The 16,534-nt window shown below is 43.7% G+C and overlaps 1 protein-coding gene across 5 annotated transcripts in view; it reads right to left on the minus strand.

Moving 5' to 3' along the window:
- DNAH10 (dynein axonemal heavy chain 10) overlaps positions 1–16,534 on the minus strand; it is a 194,076-nt gene that overhangs the window by 39,138 nt on the left and 138,404 nt on the right. For all 5 annotated transcript variants that reach the window (XM_077159595.1, XM_077159598.1, XM_077159596.1 and 2 more), the window contains exons 53-57: positions 12,585–12,785; positions 11,602–11,682; positions 6,563–6,760; positions 5,893–6,054; positions 1,791–1,965 (exon numbers count right to left, since the gene is read on the minus strand). In XM_077159595.1, the coding sequence (XP_077015710.1) occupies positions 1,791–1,965; positions 5,893–6,054; positions 6,563–6,760; positions 11,602–11,682; positions 12,585–12,785 (817 nt within the window). The remainder of the gene's footprint in view (positions 1–1,790; positions 1,966–5,892; positions 6,055–6,562; positions 6,761–11,601; positions 11,683–12,584; positions 12,786–16,534) is intronic.

Genomic DNA, 16,534 nt, shown 5'->3' on the forward strand with positions numbered 1-16,534 from the left:
CTGCGGGGCGAAGGGAGAAAAGAGTGGAAGGGACTTTTTCGCGCATGCCTTTGAGACGTTGAAACCATGATAAGCTAATGCTTACGTGGTGCCCAGCCAGTTCCAAGAGTCCTTTATGTATTAGTTCATTTACTCTTCACAATGACCCTGACACCATGGGGAGAATTCTATCCTCCAAATTTTATAAGTGGGAAAACTGAAGCACAGAGAGGTGAGATGAGCTGCTGAAGGTCACACAACTGCTAAGAGGCAAAGTCACGTATGAATATAGCACCTATTGCAATAATCACATTTTCAAATTTCACTCCTTTAATGCCATGGGCCACTTTAGGGGTGTTGGGCACCAGTCCACAGCATCTGCCTGATTGCAAGGGACACATGTCAAGCTCTCATGTGCTCCCGCTGAAGCCCCCTCACTTGGCTGGAGGTGACAGGCAGACCCCTCCCGCCTTCTCCCTTGGGCTGAAGGAGGAATGCTCAGATGCTTCTCTCTAAATAAATAACCTTCAAAATTCCTTCCCAACTCTCTGCTCTCACAATGCTGGGAAAGGGATAGTTCCCTTGAAAATATATATATTGGTGGTCTCTCCTACAACTCAGATTACTATATGGTTCTGTCCTGGCATCTCTGTCTAAACATCCAACACATCTCACCCTTATTCCCTCTTTGGGTCCACACTTTGCGAAGCAATACAATAATGACTTCTTATTAACAAGAGAGGCATCTCCAGGTGACTTCTCAAGAATTAAACAGGTCCCCTGCCCTGGAATGAAGGAACGGCCCATTTAAATCTGTATACGCTTCACCAAGGACAAAACAAGACCATGGTCTCTAATAAGGAAGGCTGCTCAGCCCTCCTGAAATGAGATGAGACCTGAAGAGAGTCATTTCATCAGGAACCCAGCATGGAGCCAAAACTCAAAAATGGGAGCTGCTCCCTCATGTAAAGACCTGTCCTTGGGCCAGGAAAACTGAACCACTTCAGAAAATGAGCAAGTGATGAGTGAGGAAGAGAGAGACTGGGTTCCCATACAACAGGGAAATCCTCTGGGAGGGGCACACAGCGCAAGAGGAAAGGACTGACAGCCAACAAAGAATTCCTTTTGGAACTTCACTTAACAGTACTAAATTTACATTCGCTACCCATTTTCAGTGCTCTGGCGAGACCAGACTGTGTGTGGAGGAAGCCCACCTGCCCGCCCCAGGCCTCTTCTCCTGAGAGCAGATGAGCCCTCCAGTGGGTTGGAGGGAGTTGCTTGACAGATTTATCTATAAAAAGTCCAGGAGCCACAAATAATCACTCCTCCCATCTCTTACGAGCCCCCCTGGTTAGGGATGGGTTATGATATCACTGAGCAGCCTGGCTGGCCACAAATCACTGTCCAGCCTTTTACATAGAAGGAAGTTCTCTCCTGTGTCAAGAGCTCTGCCATTGTTTAGGGCAACACTGCATCATGTTTTCTGTAAAGAAGACTGATTTACGATGCTCCATTTCTCTCATGAAGCCCCCTTCTGGAGCCTAGTGTCCACATATGAGTCAGCTTGAGTTCAAGACCAGGCCATGGGGCAAGCCCCTTCCCCTCAACCTAAGCCTCGTTTTCCTCATCTGTGAGTGAGAATTATAACAGGCCCCTTTCTAAAGGGTTTTTGGAAGGAGGTTGGAAGATGGAAAATACTGAGCCCAGGGCCTGGCCCATGGTGCGAGTACCACAAATACCTAATTGCTGTGATTATGGTAGTTCTCTCGAGCAATGGAGCCAAGCCACCACTAGAGATTACCATCGGTTACCTAATCTCTGTCACGTCTGATTTGTCCAGTTTCTGCAGTTCGAGCTTGGCAGCCTCCAGGATGGGCATAACCTCTGCCAGTGCAGTCTCTGCCTCTGCCTTCTCCACCGCGATGATCTTGTTTTGCTCCTCAATCTCCAAGGCTTTTTCCTCAGCCAGCTTCTTCTTTTCCTCCGCTGCCAACAGAGAAAGAAGGTCAGCAAAGCTGCTCAAACGTGGAAGACCCATTTGCTGATATTGAGCCAGAGGTGCATGTGGTCCCCAAAGGTTAGTGTGGGTTGAACTGTGTCTCCCAAAACCACATGTTCAAATCCTAAGCCCTGGTCCTGTGAATGTGGCCCTTGTGGAAACAGGATCTTTGATGATGTGATTAGTTAAGATGAGGCCAAGCCAGATGCGGATGGGCCAAAATCCAATATGACTCATGTCCTTACGTGAAGGGAAGACAGACAGACAGACAACCAAGGGAGAAGACGACATGAAGATGGAGGGAGAGACTAGAGTGAGGCTACTAAGGCACGCCAAGGATGGCCAGCAGCCCCCAGGAGCCAGGATGGTCCCCCTGGAGCTTTCAGAGGGAGCGTGACCCTGCCCACATCCCAGACTTCCAGCCCCCAGAACTGGGAGAAAATAAATTTCCATTGTTTTAAGCCACCAGATTTATGAATGTTTGTAACAGCAGCCCCAGGAAACAAAGACCATAAATGGGGACTTGACGAACTTCAGCCAACAGGGAAACCTTGGGTAGCCCTTCAGCATTTGTGATAGAATAAAAATCCTCACAGCACATGGAGTCTCTGATACCAGAGCAGCTATTCTGACTCTCACTCCTTTACTGGCCCACCTGTGTTCTACCTACCCCATCCCAAGGTCTGACACACACAGCTCTGAGACTGCCCCCAGGGCTGCTTGGCCAGTGGTGGCTGAGGCGGCCCTGGTCCCAGGGGGCTGCCTTTCCTGCTTTTTGGGTTACTGAGCTCTCCCTTGCCTCTTCCTCAGTTTCTCCTAGGTCTGTCAGGTACAACTCAAGAACCTGCCCCTCTCCAGTGGCCTGCCCCCTCCACCACTCTGGATCTCATCGCTCTGTTTATCTCCTTCATGACACTAATCTCAATCTGAAATTTCATTAATTATCGACTTGTTGATTATTAACAAGTCGATTATTAACAGTGCCTAAAACAGGGCTTGGCATCTAGCAAGAACTCAATTAACATGTGCCAAGTGTAGTTGTGTCTTCCCTGTTGGGTGCTATGTCCTCTCAGCTTCCATCTCCACAACGACAGGCAAATGTTATTGACAGCCTGCAAGGTGCAGCGCCATGTGTGGATCCTGGGGCATCATGAAGGATCTCTGGCCCTGGAGAAGTCTCTCACAGGAGCAGCAGGAGGACAAATGCATCAGAGAAAGGTGGCAAGATCACAAGCGTGAAACAATCGGAATGGAAAAGCAGTGCTATCAGAGAGCAGAGAGGGCTGGAGGCAGACCCACATCACAACATGAAGGAAGGCTGGAAAAGTTCTATTTAAGTCCAGAGTGGGTGCAATCTGCAGGGAGAGGGGCAGCGAAGCCCTAGGCACAGGAATGCCCACATAGCATTGAGAGGGGAAATGAAGGGTTCTTTCAGCTCTGCGGGAGAGTCTGCCAGAGGCAGGGAGTGAGGACTGCTAAGGAGCCACCCTCATTTCTCTTGCCATGGGCATGCCCTGGAGAAAGACTCCTAGTGGGGGCTTAGTAAGCTGGGCAGAGAGCAGAATGTAGGACAGATGGGGGGCAGATGGGTTGGTGCACAGCTAGGGATTTGTTCTTCTCAGCATCCACCCCTCATCTCTGCAGCCTCTTGGTTTCCCCTGGACAACCTCCCCTGCAGCTCTCTTTGGCAGTGAGGTCTGGCTGGGCCCCACCCCACCCTCTGCCTGGCTTGTCAACGTATTCCAATCCCACAGCCACAGGGATTGGTTCATAGATGGGCATGTGACACAAATTTGTCCAATCCCAGCCAATTCTAGGAGCTTGTGGGTATGAATGGGGAAGGCGTTCACTTTCTCCCCTAGGAGAGCATGTAGGATGCAAACCTAGTGCTGATGATTGCCATGTTCTCAGCATGGACAGAGCCTGCTGTCTGAGATGGAAGACCAAACAGAAGAACGCCGAACCAAGAAATGGGAAGAAATAGATTCCCAATGACACAATGGAGCCCTAGATCCAGTTCTGCCTAAAGCCGCACACCTCTGGAATCAATACATTTTCTTTTCAGCATCAGCCAGTTTGAGCTCAGTTTCTAATATTTGCTACTCAAATAATCCTGATCAGGTCAGACAGTCTTGAAGAAAGACACCAAATAAAGCTACCTCTGAAGTTCTAACTGGTGAGCCAGGTGACCTGGGACAAGGGTGACAGCAGTGGGAAGCAAAAGAAGAAACAGGTACAAAAGATACAAAATATGCAGGTGGCAAAACAGGTCACCCTCAGTAGAAACCACTACCTGGGGCATTAGGGGGTTCTCTTGGTTGTGAGTTTCTTTAAGGCAGGGGCTGAGTTTCATTCATTTCTCACCCCTACTGCCCCTCATGGTATCTGGCATGAAGCTGATATGCAGGAAATATTTGTTGATTGGACAGATGAATATATGAAACAACAGCTTCCTTCCAGATCTTTCAGTCTAATTTTGTATCTAGGATATGCAAAATCAGTGAAAATCTCTGAACACTCATACAAATCTGCCAAGTGAGAATCCTGGGAATGACAGACTTTATATGAAGGATCTAAGCAAGTAAAGATGTGCAGGTAAGAGGCACTTAGAGTTCTGGAAGAAGAAATATGGATAGAGAGAAGAGGAGAGGGCATTCTTGGGGCAACACAAAGGGGACAAAAGAATAAATTAGTGTAAGAGTCATGTGGGCAAGAAATGATGTCATGGGGTGGGGTCATGATGAAGAGGGTATGATGACACAGAAGGAGTGATAGGGACCTTTCAAGGCCGCGATGAGTATTCAGCATTAAAACAGGCAAAAAGGAGTTACAACAAATTACTAGATTGGGATCTGTATCAGTTAAGTTTCCTTGGTTGCAAGCAACAGAAACCAACAGTGACCAAGTTAAGTATAAAATGAATTTACTGCAAGGAAATAAGGTAGCCCAAAGAAATTTAAAATGTTATAGGACAGAAATCAGGGTAGCTCCAGGGATCTGGGCTTAGGAACCCATTACACAGTCTCTTCACAGCACTGGCATGAGATAAATCAGCTCTGATTGTCTTCATTTTTAATGTTGAAGCATTCAAAATGTGAAGTCCAAGAGAACTTCTAATTAGTCTAGGCAGGGGTGAAATAAGCCCAGCCCAAGAGCATGGACTGGGGTTTGGGGAGGGACAGCTTTCCAAAGCAAAGTTGGGGTGCTGTCATGAAAAATGAATCCCTGAAGGGGACCTGACGCAATGAAAAGGAAATTGAACGAAGGTCATTCTTAAAAGCAACAGAGATGTGGTACCAAACAAGAAGAACTTGAAGCAGAAATACCTGCGCGGCTCTTGCAACCACCCAAGAATGAGCTGGGGGATGGGGACAATTTTGAGAGATGATGGAAAGCAAGAACCCAAAGACCTGGAAAGAACAGTTACAGGTCAGAGACAAAGCTGGAGCTTCAAGAGTTGTCCTGCGTGAAGTAACCGTGAGAAGGTAAATTCCCCAAAGGCCTAAAAGAGAGTCAAGATAAGCACAGCAGAGAAGCCAAGATGATCAAATGAAGGGGCCCAAGGCAGAACTTCCTGAGGATCTCAAGAAGAACCAGAAATCCCCAAATAAATGATGCCAAGGCTAAGATCATTTCACCCTCAATAACTGAGCTCAGTAGCTCACTGAAGTTAAGAAGACTGGTTTTTCCACACCCCACCAAATCCTCAAGCAACCAACTCAGTGTCCTTTATGTGGCAAGGTCCTAATACTTGTCACAGGGGATGAAACTAGCTTGATATTAACTCAGAAAATATAGCAAATGAAGGTCAAAAGATGCTACTCCCTCTGCCTACAGGATTTCTCAGGGATTCTCCCAGTGAAGCCCTATCCTGCTCAGAGGGAGCCATCCCCAGGAGCTGGTCCCGTGCTCACCTATGGCCGTGTTGGTGGCGATCTCCTCCAGCAGGGCCTCACAGGCAGCTGACTTCTCTGCCAGCACGATCTTCTGCTCGGCCAGCTTCTGGTTCAGCTCATCCAGCTGAATGGTGGCCTCCTTTAGTTTGTCGAGTCCTCCCTCCAGGCGCTTGCACTGAGCTACGGAAACAGCAACCACCAATTACTGTCCAGAAAAAGCCGGGGCAAGCAGCTCAGGGCCTTCACTGGGATTTGCCAACCTTGGGCTCATCAAAAAACAAAATCATTTTTAGGAGATGTCATGAATATTTCAATACTTTCCAGAGTGGGACAATATCAACCCAAATGATATTTTTTCTGAAAACAGTATTTTAGTTAGCCAACAGCCATTGCCAAATCATTTTTTAAAAAGCATTTGCCAACATAGCATGTTGCTGCCATCAAACAATAACTCCAAGGCAGTGAGAATGCACAGCCCAACACTGAAAATAAAAATAAGAGCATGCCAGGGTTCTAATGCAAAGAAGAATTACTGCACATGTAAAATCCAAAATGTACTTTGCCTTGCCTCAATCTTGATGATGCCTGATCTTTCTAAGGAACATCTGCTTAAAACAAAGACCAGTACTTGAACCCTCACTTGTAAGCTGAAAATATTTCTGTTAACCATCCCATCCCCAAACCTTACCTATATTATACTGAGTTTTCTCATCCAGTAATTTTGAATACGTGTTAATAAAATCAAGATAATTCTTAGGAGTGACGTAGTTGCTGCGCCTTAATTTCTGCAGAAATTGTTTGCTGAATTCACCCACGGATTCGTGGACCATAACAACATGCTCTACCAGATCCTCTATATTTTCCACTGGGATCATTATATTATTCCCTGCAGAGAAGGAATGGAAAGTTGCTGCTTAAAGAAAGTAAAAGAGCAGCTATCTCTTGTCTGGCTTTTCTGGACCATGGCACTATCCCAGGCTCTTAGATATTCTGGCAATTTCTCTGGTAACACAGAAAGCCAATTATCTTTTCTTATTATGGTGAAAGGAACTTGGGATTTCAAGAGAGATGGCTGTATTTATTCAGGCACTGTAACTCGCTGCCAAGGAGCTTCCCTCCTGGGTGCTGGGTGAGTTTATACAGCCATTGACTGTCTTCCAGCACAATATAGGGCAAAATATAGGGCAAAAGCACAAAAGTGGGGCCTCCATAAAATCTGCTGAAAGAGCGAATGATAGCTGCCAGTGCTAAGATCACACTGTTCTAATTATCTGATCGTTTGTGAACCACATCCACCTCAAAACAGAACCTGCTCTTACATGAAAATGAAGGAAAGACTTTGCAGATTTGATCCCTTATTGGGTTGTATGCGGGGCCAATGAACCACAGCCCATGGGGCCAATTTCACAGGATGCATCAATAATTGTGCCTCAAATTTTGCTGGTTTGTCCAGAGTGATGCCCCAATGAATCCCAGAGTGATTTGATCAGTGAGTAGAAAAGTATCTGCAAAGCCCCCTTCGGGGAATGGTGAGAACGGGGAGAAATTCAACTTCCCCAAGTTGAATTCTTGATATTCTCACAAGCAGTGTGGACAACCAAAGCTATAGGCTGAGCCCCCAGTCTTGGGGTTTGTTCATATGAACCTTAACCCCACAAAGGATAGGTCAAGTCTACTTAAAATTTAGGCCTGAGAGTCACCCCCAAGAGAGCCTCTTTTATTGCTCAGATGTGGCCTCTCTCTCCAGACAACACAATGAGCAGTCTCAGCACCCTACCCCTCTCTACGTGGGACATGACTCCCAGTGGTGTGGACCTTCCTGGCAACGTGGGACACAGATCTTGGAATGAACGCAGACTCAGCATCAAGGGATTGAGAAAAACCCTAGAATGAGCTGAGACTTAGCATCAAGGGATTGAGAAAACCTTCTCGACCAAAAGGGGGAAGAGGGAAATAAGACAAAGTGTCAATGGCTGAGAGATTCCAAACAGAGTCGAGAGGTTATCCTGGAGGTTATTCTTATGCATCAAGTAGATATTATCTTGTTATTCAAGATGTAATGGAGAGGCTGGAGGGAACTGCCTGAAAATGTAGAGCTATGTACCAATAGCCATGTTTCTTGAGGATGACTGTATAATGATATAGCTTTCACAATGTGACTGTGATTGTGAAAACCTTGTGTCTGATGCTCCTTTTATCTACCTTGTCAACAAAGGAGTAGAACATATGGAATAAAAATAAATAATGGGGGAACAAATGCTAAAATAAATTTAGTTTGAAATGCTAGTGATCAATGAAAGCGAGGGGTAAGGGGTATGGTAGGTATAATCTTTTTTTTTCTTTCCTGTGTTTGTTTTACTTCTTTTTCTATTGTCTTTTTATTTCTTTTTCTGAATTAATGCAAATGATCTAAGAAATGATGAATATGCAACTAAGTGATGATATTGTGAATTACTGATTATGTATATTGTTTTATTTTGTTTCTTTATTTCTTTTAATTAATAAATAACTTTTTTTAAAAAATTGTGCCTCAAGACTTGACAAACTGTGATACATCATTCAATGGAATACTACTTAGCAATTAAAAGGAATGAACAAATGATGCATGCAAGACTTTGGATGAATCTCAAAGGCATTTTGTTGACTGATAGGTGCCAGTTTTAAAAGGTTACCTATTGTATGATTTCATTTATGTGACACTCTTGAAAAGCCAAAACTATAGTGACAAAAAACAGCTGTGTGGTTGCTAGAAGCTGGGGGTGGGGGAAGCAGGTGTAACATCAAGAGGATACAAAGAGGGAGTTTTTTGAGCTGATGAGACTATTTTGCATCCTGTTTGTGATGGTGGCGATAAGAATCTACATGTGTTAAAATTCACAAAACTGCACATCTTCCAAAAGTCAATTCTGTGTTAATTTAAAAAATAAAGTTAAAAAAGTTATCTTTAGAAATTTACAAAATATGAATAAAAGAAATGTAAATGATTACACTTCCAAAAAACAAACAAACAAAAATTGTGCCTCAAAATTTATATTTTGGGTAGTGCTTTTCCAAATTTAACCTGTATGGTCAGTTTAATTGAACACCATAAGTACATGGAATCTTGAATAGGGAGTGAGATTTTGTTGGTTTGTCCAGGTTAGTGTTATGCCCTGATAAATCCCAGAGTGATTTGGGCAGCGAATAAAGAAGTATTTGCAAAATCCCCTTGGGGAAATGGGGAGAAAGGCAAAATATTCAAATTCCCCATGTGAAGAATTTCTGATATTCTCGCAAGCAGAGGGGACAACCAAATCAATAGCCTGAGCCCTCGATCTTAGACTTCACCCCTATGAAACTTAGCCCTGCAAAGGATACGCTAAGCCTACTTAAAATTAGGTCTTAGAGTCACCCCCAGAGAACTTTTTTTCTTGCTCAGATGTAGCCTCTCCTTCTAAGTTGACTCAGCAAGTGAACTCACTGCCCTCCCCACTATGTGGGACGTGACTCCCAGGGGTAAAAATCTCCCTGGCAATGTGGGACAGAAATCCCAGAATGAGCCGGAACCTGGCATCAAGGGATTGAGAAAACCTTCTTGACCAAAAGGGGGAAGAGAAAAATGAGACAAAATAAAGTGCCAGTGGCTGAGAGATTTCAAACAGAGTCGAGAGGTTATCCTGGAGGTTATTCTTACAGATAACCCTTTTTAGTTTATGGCATATTAGAGTGGCTAGAAGGAAGTACCTGATACTGTGAAGTTATGGTCCAGTAGCCTTGTTTCTTGAAGATGATTATGTAAAGATATAGCTTTTACAATGTGACTGTGTAATTATGAAAACCTTATGTCTGATGCTCCTTTTTTCTCGGGTATGGACAGATGAGTAAAAATATGGATAAAAAATAAACAAATAGTAGGGGGACAAGGATTAAAATAAATTGGGTAGATGGAAATTAGGTAGTGGTCAAAGAGAGTGAGGGGTGAGGGGTATGGTATGTACATGTTTTTTCTTTTTTATTTCTTTTTCTGGAGTGATGCAAATGTTCTAAAAAATTATCATAGTAATGAATACACAGCTATGTGATGATACTGTGAGCCACTGATTGTACACCATGTATGGAATGTTTATATATTAAGAATGTTTGTATGTTAAGTCTTATTAATGAAAATATTTTTAAAAAATCTGTCTCGCTAATACCCATACTATGGGGCACAGTCATCCTAATTCCAAGGGGGATTGGAAAAAAGTGTAAGCAAATTCCATGCAGTTTTATTTATAATAAAAACATTGAAAAAATCCAAGTGCTGACACAGAAATGGTTATTTCTGTATGAAAACTAGGGTACACTATCTGGCTAAATATTGCCCAAAGCCTGTTTTTATAAATAAAGTTTTATTGGCATACAGCTATACCCATTCATTATTATCATGACTACTTTCATGATACAAAGACAAAGTTGAGTAGTTGCAACGGAAGACACATGGCCCAAAAAGCTGAAAATATTTATGAATTGGTCCTTAACAAACAGTTTGCCAACCCCAGAATTTTATCATTAGAGAACAGTCATTCTCTCAGCCCTCCTCCTCCAAAACTGCATTAAGAAGAAAGTTATGACTTTGGCCTGCATAGAAGGAATATTTTAGTTTCCCAGCTGCTAAAACAAATACTATATAATGGGTGGGCTTAACAACAGGAATTAAATGGCTCACAGTTTCAGAGGCTAGAAGGCCTACTTCCTCCCAGGGAGGGCTGGCAGGAAAAGACTTCGGGGTTCTTTGTCTTTTCCGTCACATGCCAGTGCATGTGGTGGCTTTCCAGGTTCCATTAACTTCCACTTCTGCTCCCCGTGGCTTCACTTCCTGTGTTCAATTTCCTTTGTTTATAAGGACTTCAGCGATACTGGACCGAGACCCACCCTCATTCAGTTTGTGCACACATTAATTAACAACATCTTCAAAGGTCCCATTTACAAATGAGTTCACAACCAAAGACCACAGCTTGGGACCTGAACATGTTTTTTGTTGGGGGTATGATTCAATCCCCAACAGGGACTAATTATTTATTATGAATAAATATTTGTGAGGTTGAAACTATTTATGAAACCACCCAGGGTCATTTGTCACAAATCTGCTCAAGTTGAGGTCCAAAGAAAAATTTTCTCCCTGAAGATAAACTGATTTGCCTTTTACATCAGAGATTAAAATTAATAACCAAGACCTTAGGTATTTGAAACTTCAGAGATAAATCAGCACTGCTTGATAACTAGTTTACCTCAAGCTTCTTGGGGCATTCTTTGCATCAGGGTTGGTAAACATTTTTTATAAACAGCCAGGTAGTAAACATTTAGGTCTTATGGCCCATACAGTCACCATTGCAATTTAATCAACTCTGCAGTTATTGCCTAAAGCAGCCACAGATAATATGTAAACCAATGAATGTGTGAGGCTGTATTCCAATTTCATGTACCAAAGTAGGCAGCAGGCCAGATTTGGCCTATAAACCATGGTTTGCCAAGGCCTGCTTTAGATGATACCTGACCAATCTTTATCCTAAATTGTGCCTGGAAGTCCCCTCCAGTCCCTTGGGACTAAACCACAGCATCAACCAGAAATAAACTATCAAAATAAAAAAACATTTACAACATGGAAGCTCAGAAGGAATCCACTGGACCAAAATTCAATGTCAGAAAAGTGATAACAAATTGCTTTGTTTTACCAACAATGTAGTCCCACTAACAGCTGCGACTTACCTAAAAATGATTTAGCAACTGCGTGCAGGGCTTGGGGAGGCCATGGCATGAACCAGTCAATACCAGTGTTATTTACCAGACCTTGAAAAGAAAGAGATAAATTTAAAAAGATGATCATTCTGCAACCCAGGCTCATCAAGAACACTGACACTGTCTTCAGAACCTAACAAATTGGTGAATGAGCTGGACATGTCGGCGTCTAACTCATCATGTCCAAGATTTCTCAACCTTGGCATGACTGACATTTGGAGATCTGATAATTCTCCCTTGGATAAAGGGGCTGTCCAAGGCATTAGAGGATATTTCAGAACATCCCAGCCTTTACCTACCCACTAGATGCCAGTAGCAATCTCCCTCTCCAGTTATGACAACTAAAAATGGCTCTAGGCAATGACAAACGTCAATTTGGGGGCAAAATAGCACCAGGTTGAAAAGCCACATTCTAAGGACAACCACAGGTTGATGGAATTTTCCCAAATGGAAGAGAGCAGAGCACGATCCTGACTCAACTCACTATGGGCCTTGCACATGAGACCATGAGCATTTGCTCGTGCCAAAAGGGCATCAACGGGGTGGACCATGATGGTTCAGCAGGCACAGTTCTTGCCTGCCGTGCTAGAAAGCTGGGTTCGATTTCCAGTGCCTGCCCATGCTAAAAACAAACAAACAAGCAAACGAAAAAAAAAAAAAACGGAATGTTGGCTCAGCAGCAGAATTTCTGCCTGCCATGCCAGAGACCCGGGTTTGTTTACATGCCTGTCCATGTAAAAATAAAAGGCGGGGGGGGGGGGGGCATCAACCCCATGTAGGAACCCGAAAGTCCATCAGCCTCATGAGATACAGAGAGAGGCTCATCCTGAACCACAGGGGAAGCAGGTTTGGGACCCAAATTTCAACCTAATTACCAGGTTGTACTTTAATTACTGGGGAACCTCACTCCCCACCACATATGCACTGCTAGAAGAGAAAACAGACTTGGGTACCTGGGAAATTTCTGCACCGGGTCCTCAGGGTGTCCCCTGGCGACATGCCGAGGACAATGTGCAGGTTACTTGCACTCTTGTTCACGAAGTATTGCCAAACCGACTCCTTAGCCAGTCCTATTCCTTGCTTCACAGCTTCTGAACTGATCTGACTTAGGATAGACTCCTTTTCTTCTTCTTGGAAAAGCGCTGGTACAATTCCTAGAAAACAAAGATATGTTACTTTTTCTTTTTAGGCCTTTGGCATTATTATCTCTCTAGGACCTGGCTTAAATGACCAAAGAACAGTGTCATGGAAAGAGCACTTGATGCTGAGTCCAAAGAGTAGCACTTGGGTCCAACTCAGACCTAAGGCTTACTTGCTACATGTAAATCCTTTGGTGCCTCAATCTCCTGATCTGTGAAATGGGGATAATAAATGCCTCCTGATAATTTAAAGGATTATTGTGAGCATCTATACATACGAGTGTGTGAAAATCTGCCTTACTTAAACTCTGAAGCAGGGGTTCTCAAGTAGGTTTAATTTTGTCCACCAGGAGAGGCTTGGCAATGCCTGGAGACATTTTTGGTCACACACCTGGGGGGGGCGGCTACTGGCGTTTAGTGGATAAAGGACTGGTATTCTGCTCAATATCCTACAGTGCACAGGACAGCCCTCCACAGCAAAGAATTATCCTGCCCCAATGTCAATAGAGCCAAGGGTGAGAAACCTGCTACAAAGTATGAAGAGTTTGGAGAATAAGTCTTCTTGATCATTTGGGGTACTATTCATGAGGCTCTCCTGAGCTACTAATTCTTCCAAGCAAATACACCCCAAGCTCTATAGTGGTATTTACAGATACAGAGAACAGGACTGACATTTACATCCCTGTCCACCAGGATTTTGCTGGCACATGTATGGCACATGTTGTCTAAAGGGAGCCAAAGGAACCATGTGCTAAATGCCACAGAAGTAGCCTGGGTCATAGGTGCCACGGCAACATGAGAGCAAGGTGACTACTGAGGGTTGGGGGGGTTTCTTTGAAGAGGGAGGTCCTGGGAGGCACTGGAGCTAAACTTTGGAGGAAGAGTGGAAAGGGGTACAAAACTGTATTCTGTAGTTTGTGCTCCTTATCTCACATCTATTCCCCACTTCCAGCACAGATCCTTCTCCACTGGAGGCTCACTTCTCATTCATTCTAAGTCTTTATGATTTAGGTAGGGAAAACACTACATAGGCCTATCCAATCAAAACTGCCCCACCCTGACCATAGTAATTGGTTCAGGGATAGGCATGTGATCTGAGCCAGCCAGTAAGAGCCTTATATGGGGCTTTGGCCACAACTCCTCATTTAGCCAGGTTGCTGGACAAGAAAGAGGCAAGCCTGGGATCTCTGGTAGTCATTTGCTCATTAATTTGGGAGAATGCAAATACATTGTGAACGTAATTAACACCACAGAATTATATATTTGAATGTGGTTAAAAGGGGAAATTTTAAGTTGTATATATGTTACAAGAATAAATTAAAAAAAAAACATACAGAGAAACCTGAGATAAGCTATGGACTATAATTAATAGTATAATAACAATATATTCTTTTATCAGTTGTAACCAAGGCACCACACTAATGCAAAGTGCTAAAAATGGGGGAGGGACATATAGGAACTCTGTATTTTCTGCATGATTATTCTGTAAACCTACCACTTTCCTAATAAAAAAAATTTTTGAAAAAAAAAAGAATGCAAATCGAAGAGGAAAAAAAAAGTAAAAAGTAAAGCAGAGTTAGAAAGAGAGCAATTAATATCATTTGAACACCTGGCTCCAACCATGCCCCTAGACTTTTCAGTTTTTGAACTAATAATTTCTCTTCTTCGCTTAATCCAGTTTGAGTTGTTTCTGTCACTTGTAGCTGTGGAGACTGATAAAGAAAGGGGGAAAGACAGCATGCCAGGCAAGAAGGACCTGGGAATGTGCAGAGGTAGGATATAAAGAATGTGCCTGGAAAACAAGGAGAAGAGAAAGGATCTCAGGAGCAGTCAGTCTGCAGAGAAACCCTGGAAGAAAGGGAATAAATGAGATGCTCAGAGTGATATATTAGGAAGCAGGAAAACCTGTAAGGAGATAACTGGGAAAAGTCAAGGTCAGATATGATGAAGGCCAGGCCTACTTAGGAGGCAAAGGGAATGCAAAAGAAGCGACAGGCTCCTGAGACAAAGAAGAAAGAACTAGAGAGAGTAGGAGAGGTTAGGGGTCACTGTAACTCCAAGGTTTATATCTAACTATAAGAATAGTGGAATAACTAAAGAAATTGAGATGTGCATGTCCCACCAGGACAAGCAAGCCAGCAGATGTTAGCTAGGTGGACTTCTTTTTTTTAACTACATCTATACCATTTCAAGTTAATATCATGCATTCCATTAAACATCTGATGTGTTTCTGAGCAGAGAAGGGTCAACACAGCAGGGTTGAGTGCTGTCTTTGGAAAAGCCTGCTTACAAGGGAGACCCTTGGCTGTCACTTGTGAACATGGATGTTGGCAGGGTGTCCCCAATTCCCTGAATAATAAGGGTGGTTCCCTGTGCTTAGACAGTTTGTATAAACAATCTAATTTATTCTGAACACCTTGCCTTCTAGGACTCGGGAACCTTGGTATGTGTGGGGCAGGAGTTACCTACATGGCCAGTAAAAACCCTAGACCCTGAGCCTTTATTAAGCTTCCTGACAGATGATATTTCATTTATGCTGTCACAACTCATTGCTGGTGGAATTAACCCCATCCTGTAGGACTCCACTGGAAGAAATCTTGGAAGCTCATGCCTGATTTCCCCCAGACTTTGCTCCGCATGTCTTTTCCTTTCACAGGCTGTACTTCATCACCCTTCACTGAAATAAACCATGGCTGTGAGAAATGGCTAGATGCTGAGTCCTGTGAGTCTTCCCAGCAAATCACTGAACCCGGGGATGGTCCTGGGGACCTTCAACACAGTTCCCAAGACTGTAGGAAACACCAGAGGGGCTGTGAAGAAAGTACTTCTGATTTGTACCCCCAAGGGCCTGTAAAAGAGCAACTCACTCCTGGTTCCCCTCTGACCCTCTCGGTCTCCTGCTTGTTCCTCTTCTACTTGCATTCAGTCCTGAACTGTCTCCACTCGCACGCTCTTGTTCTTGCTCTGTCCATCTATTCCATAAACTCATGATTTTCATACCACATATCAGCAGCTCCTAAATTACATCTCCACCCTGGGCTCCTATTTTTAGAACCAGACTCACATATCCAATGCCCAGCTGACAACTCATTTGAATTATCATAGCTGTAGTAAATTCAACATGTTCAAAAAGGCACAAGCCCAGATCTGGTCTTCCTTATCTTAGCAAACAGAACCATAATCACTCACTCACGCCAGAAATTGGGGAGCTGTCCTTGTCACTCCCTTTCCCTCACCCACCCTTATTGAATTCATCCAAGTCCTGTTGGACCTACCTGCAAAATATCTCTTAAATCCAACTTCTACCTCTCTCCATTTCCACTGCCTCACCTGGTCCAAATCACCATCCTCTCAGCTAGATGAATACAATAGCTCCAAACTGACAGCCCCTCTCCTGCTTCTCTCTCTCTAATCTAGTCTCCATAGGGAAACCAGAAGGATCTTTTAAATACACAAATCTAGACCAAGAACAAAATCTAACTCACTTTAAGTGAGTTCAAATTAATATCATGTATTTCATTAAACATCTGATATGTTTCTGTGCAGAAACACATTTCCAAAGAGAGCAATCAGCCCTGCTTTGTTAACTCTCTTCTGCACAGAAACACATCACAAGGTCTTGAATTTCACTTGGTACCCCTTCCACTGGCTCACCGCCACCCCCCCCCCCCCACCACTACGCTGGCCTTTCACATCTCAGTCCTAAGCCCCCGTGCCTGTTAATGCTCTTGCCAGTGCAGTTCTCCTGGCTGGTCCTATTCATC

This window comes from Tamandua tetradactyla, chromosome 5, assembly GCF_023851605.1.
Source record: "Tamandua tetradactyla isolate mTamTet1 chromosome 5, mTamTet1.pri, whole genome shotgun sequence".
NCBI lineage: Eukaryota > Metazoa > Chordata > Mammalia > Pilosa > Myrmecophagidae > Tamandua > Tamandua tetradactyla.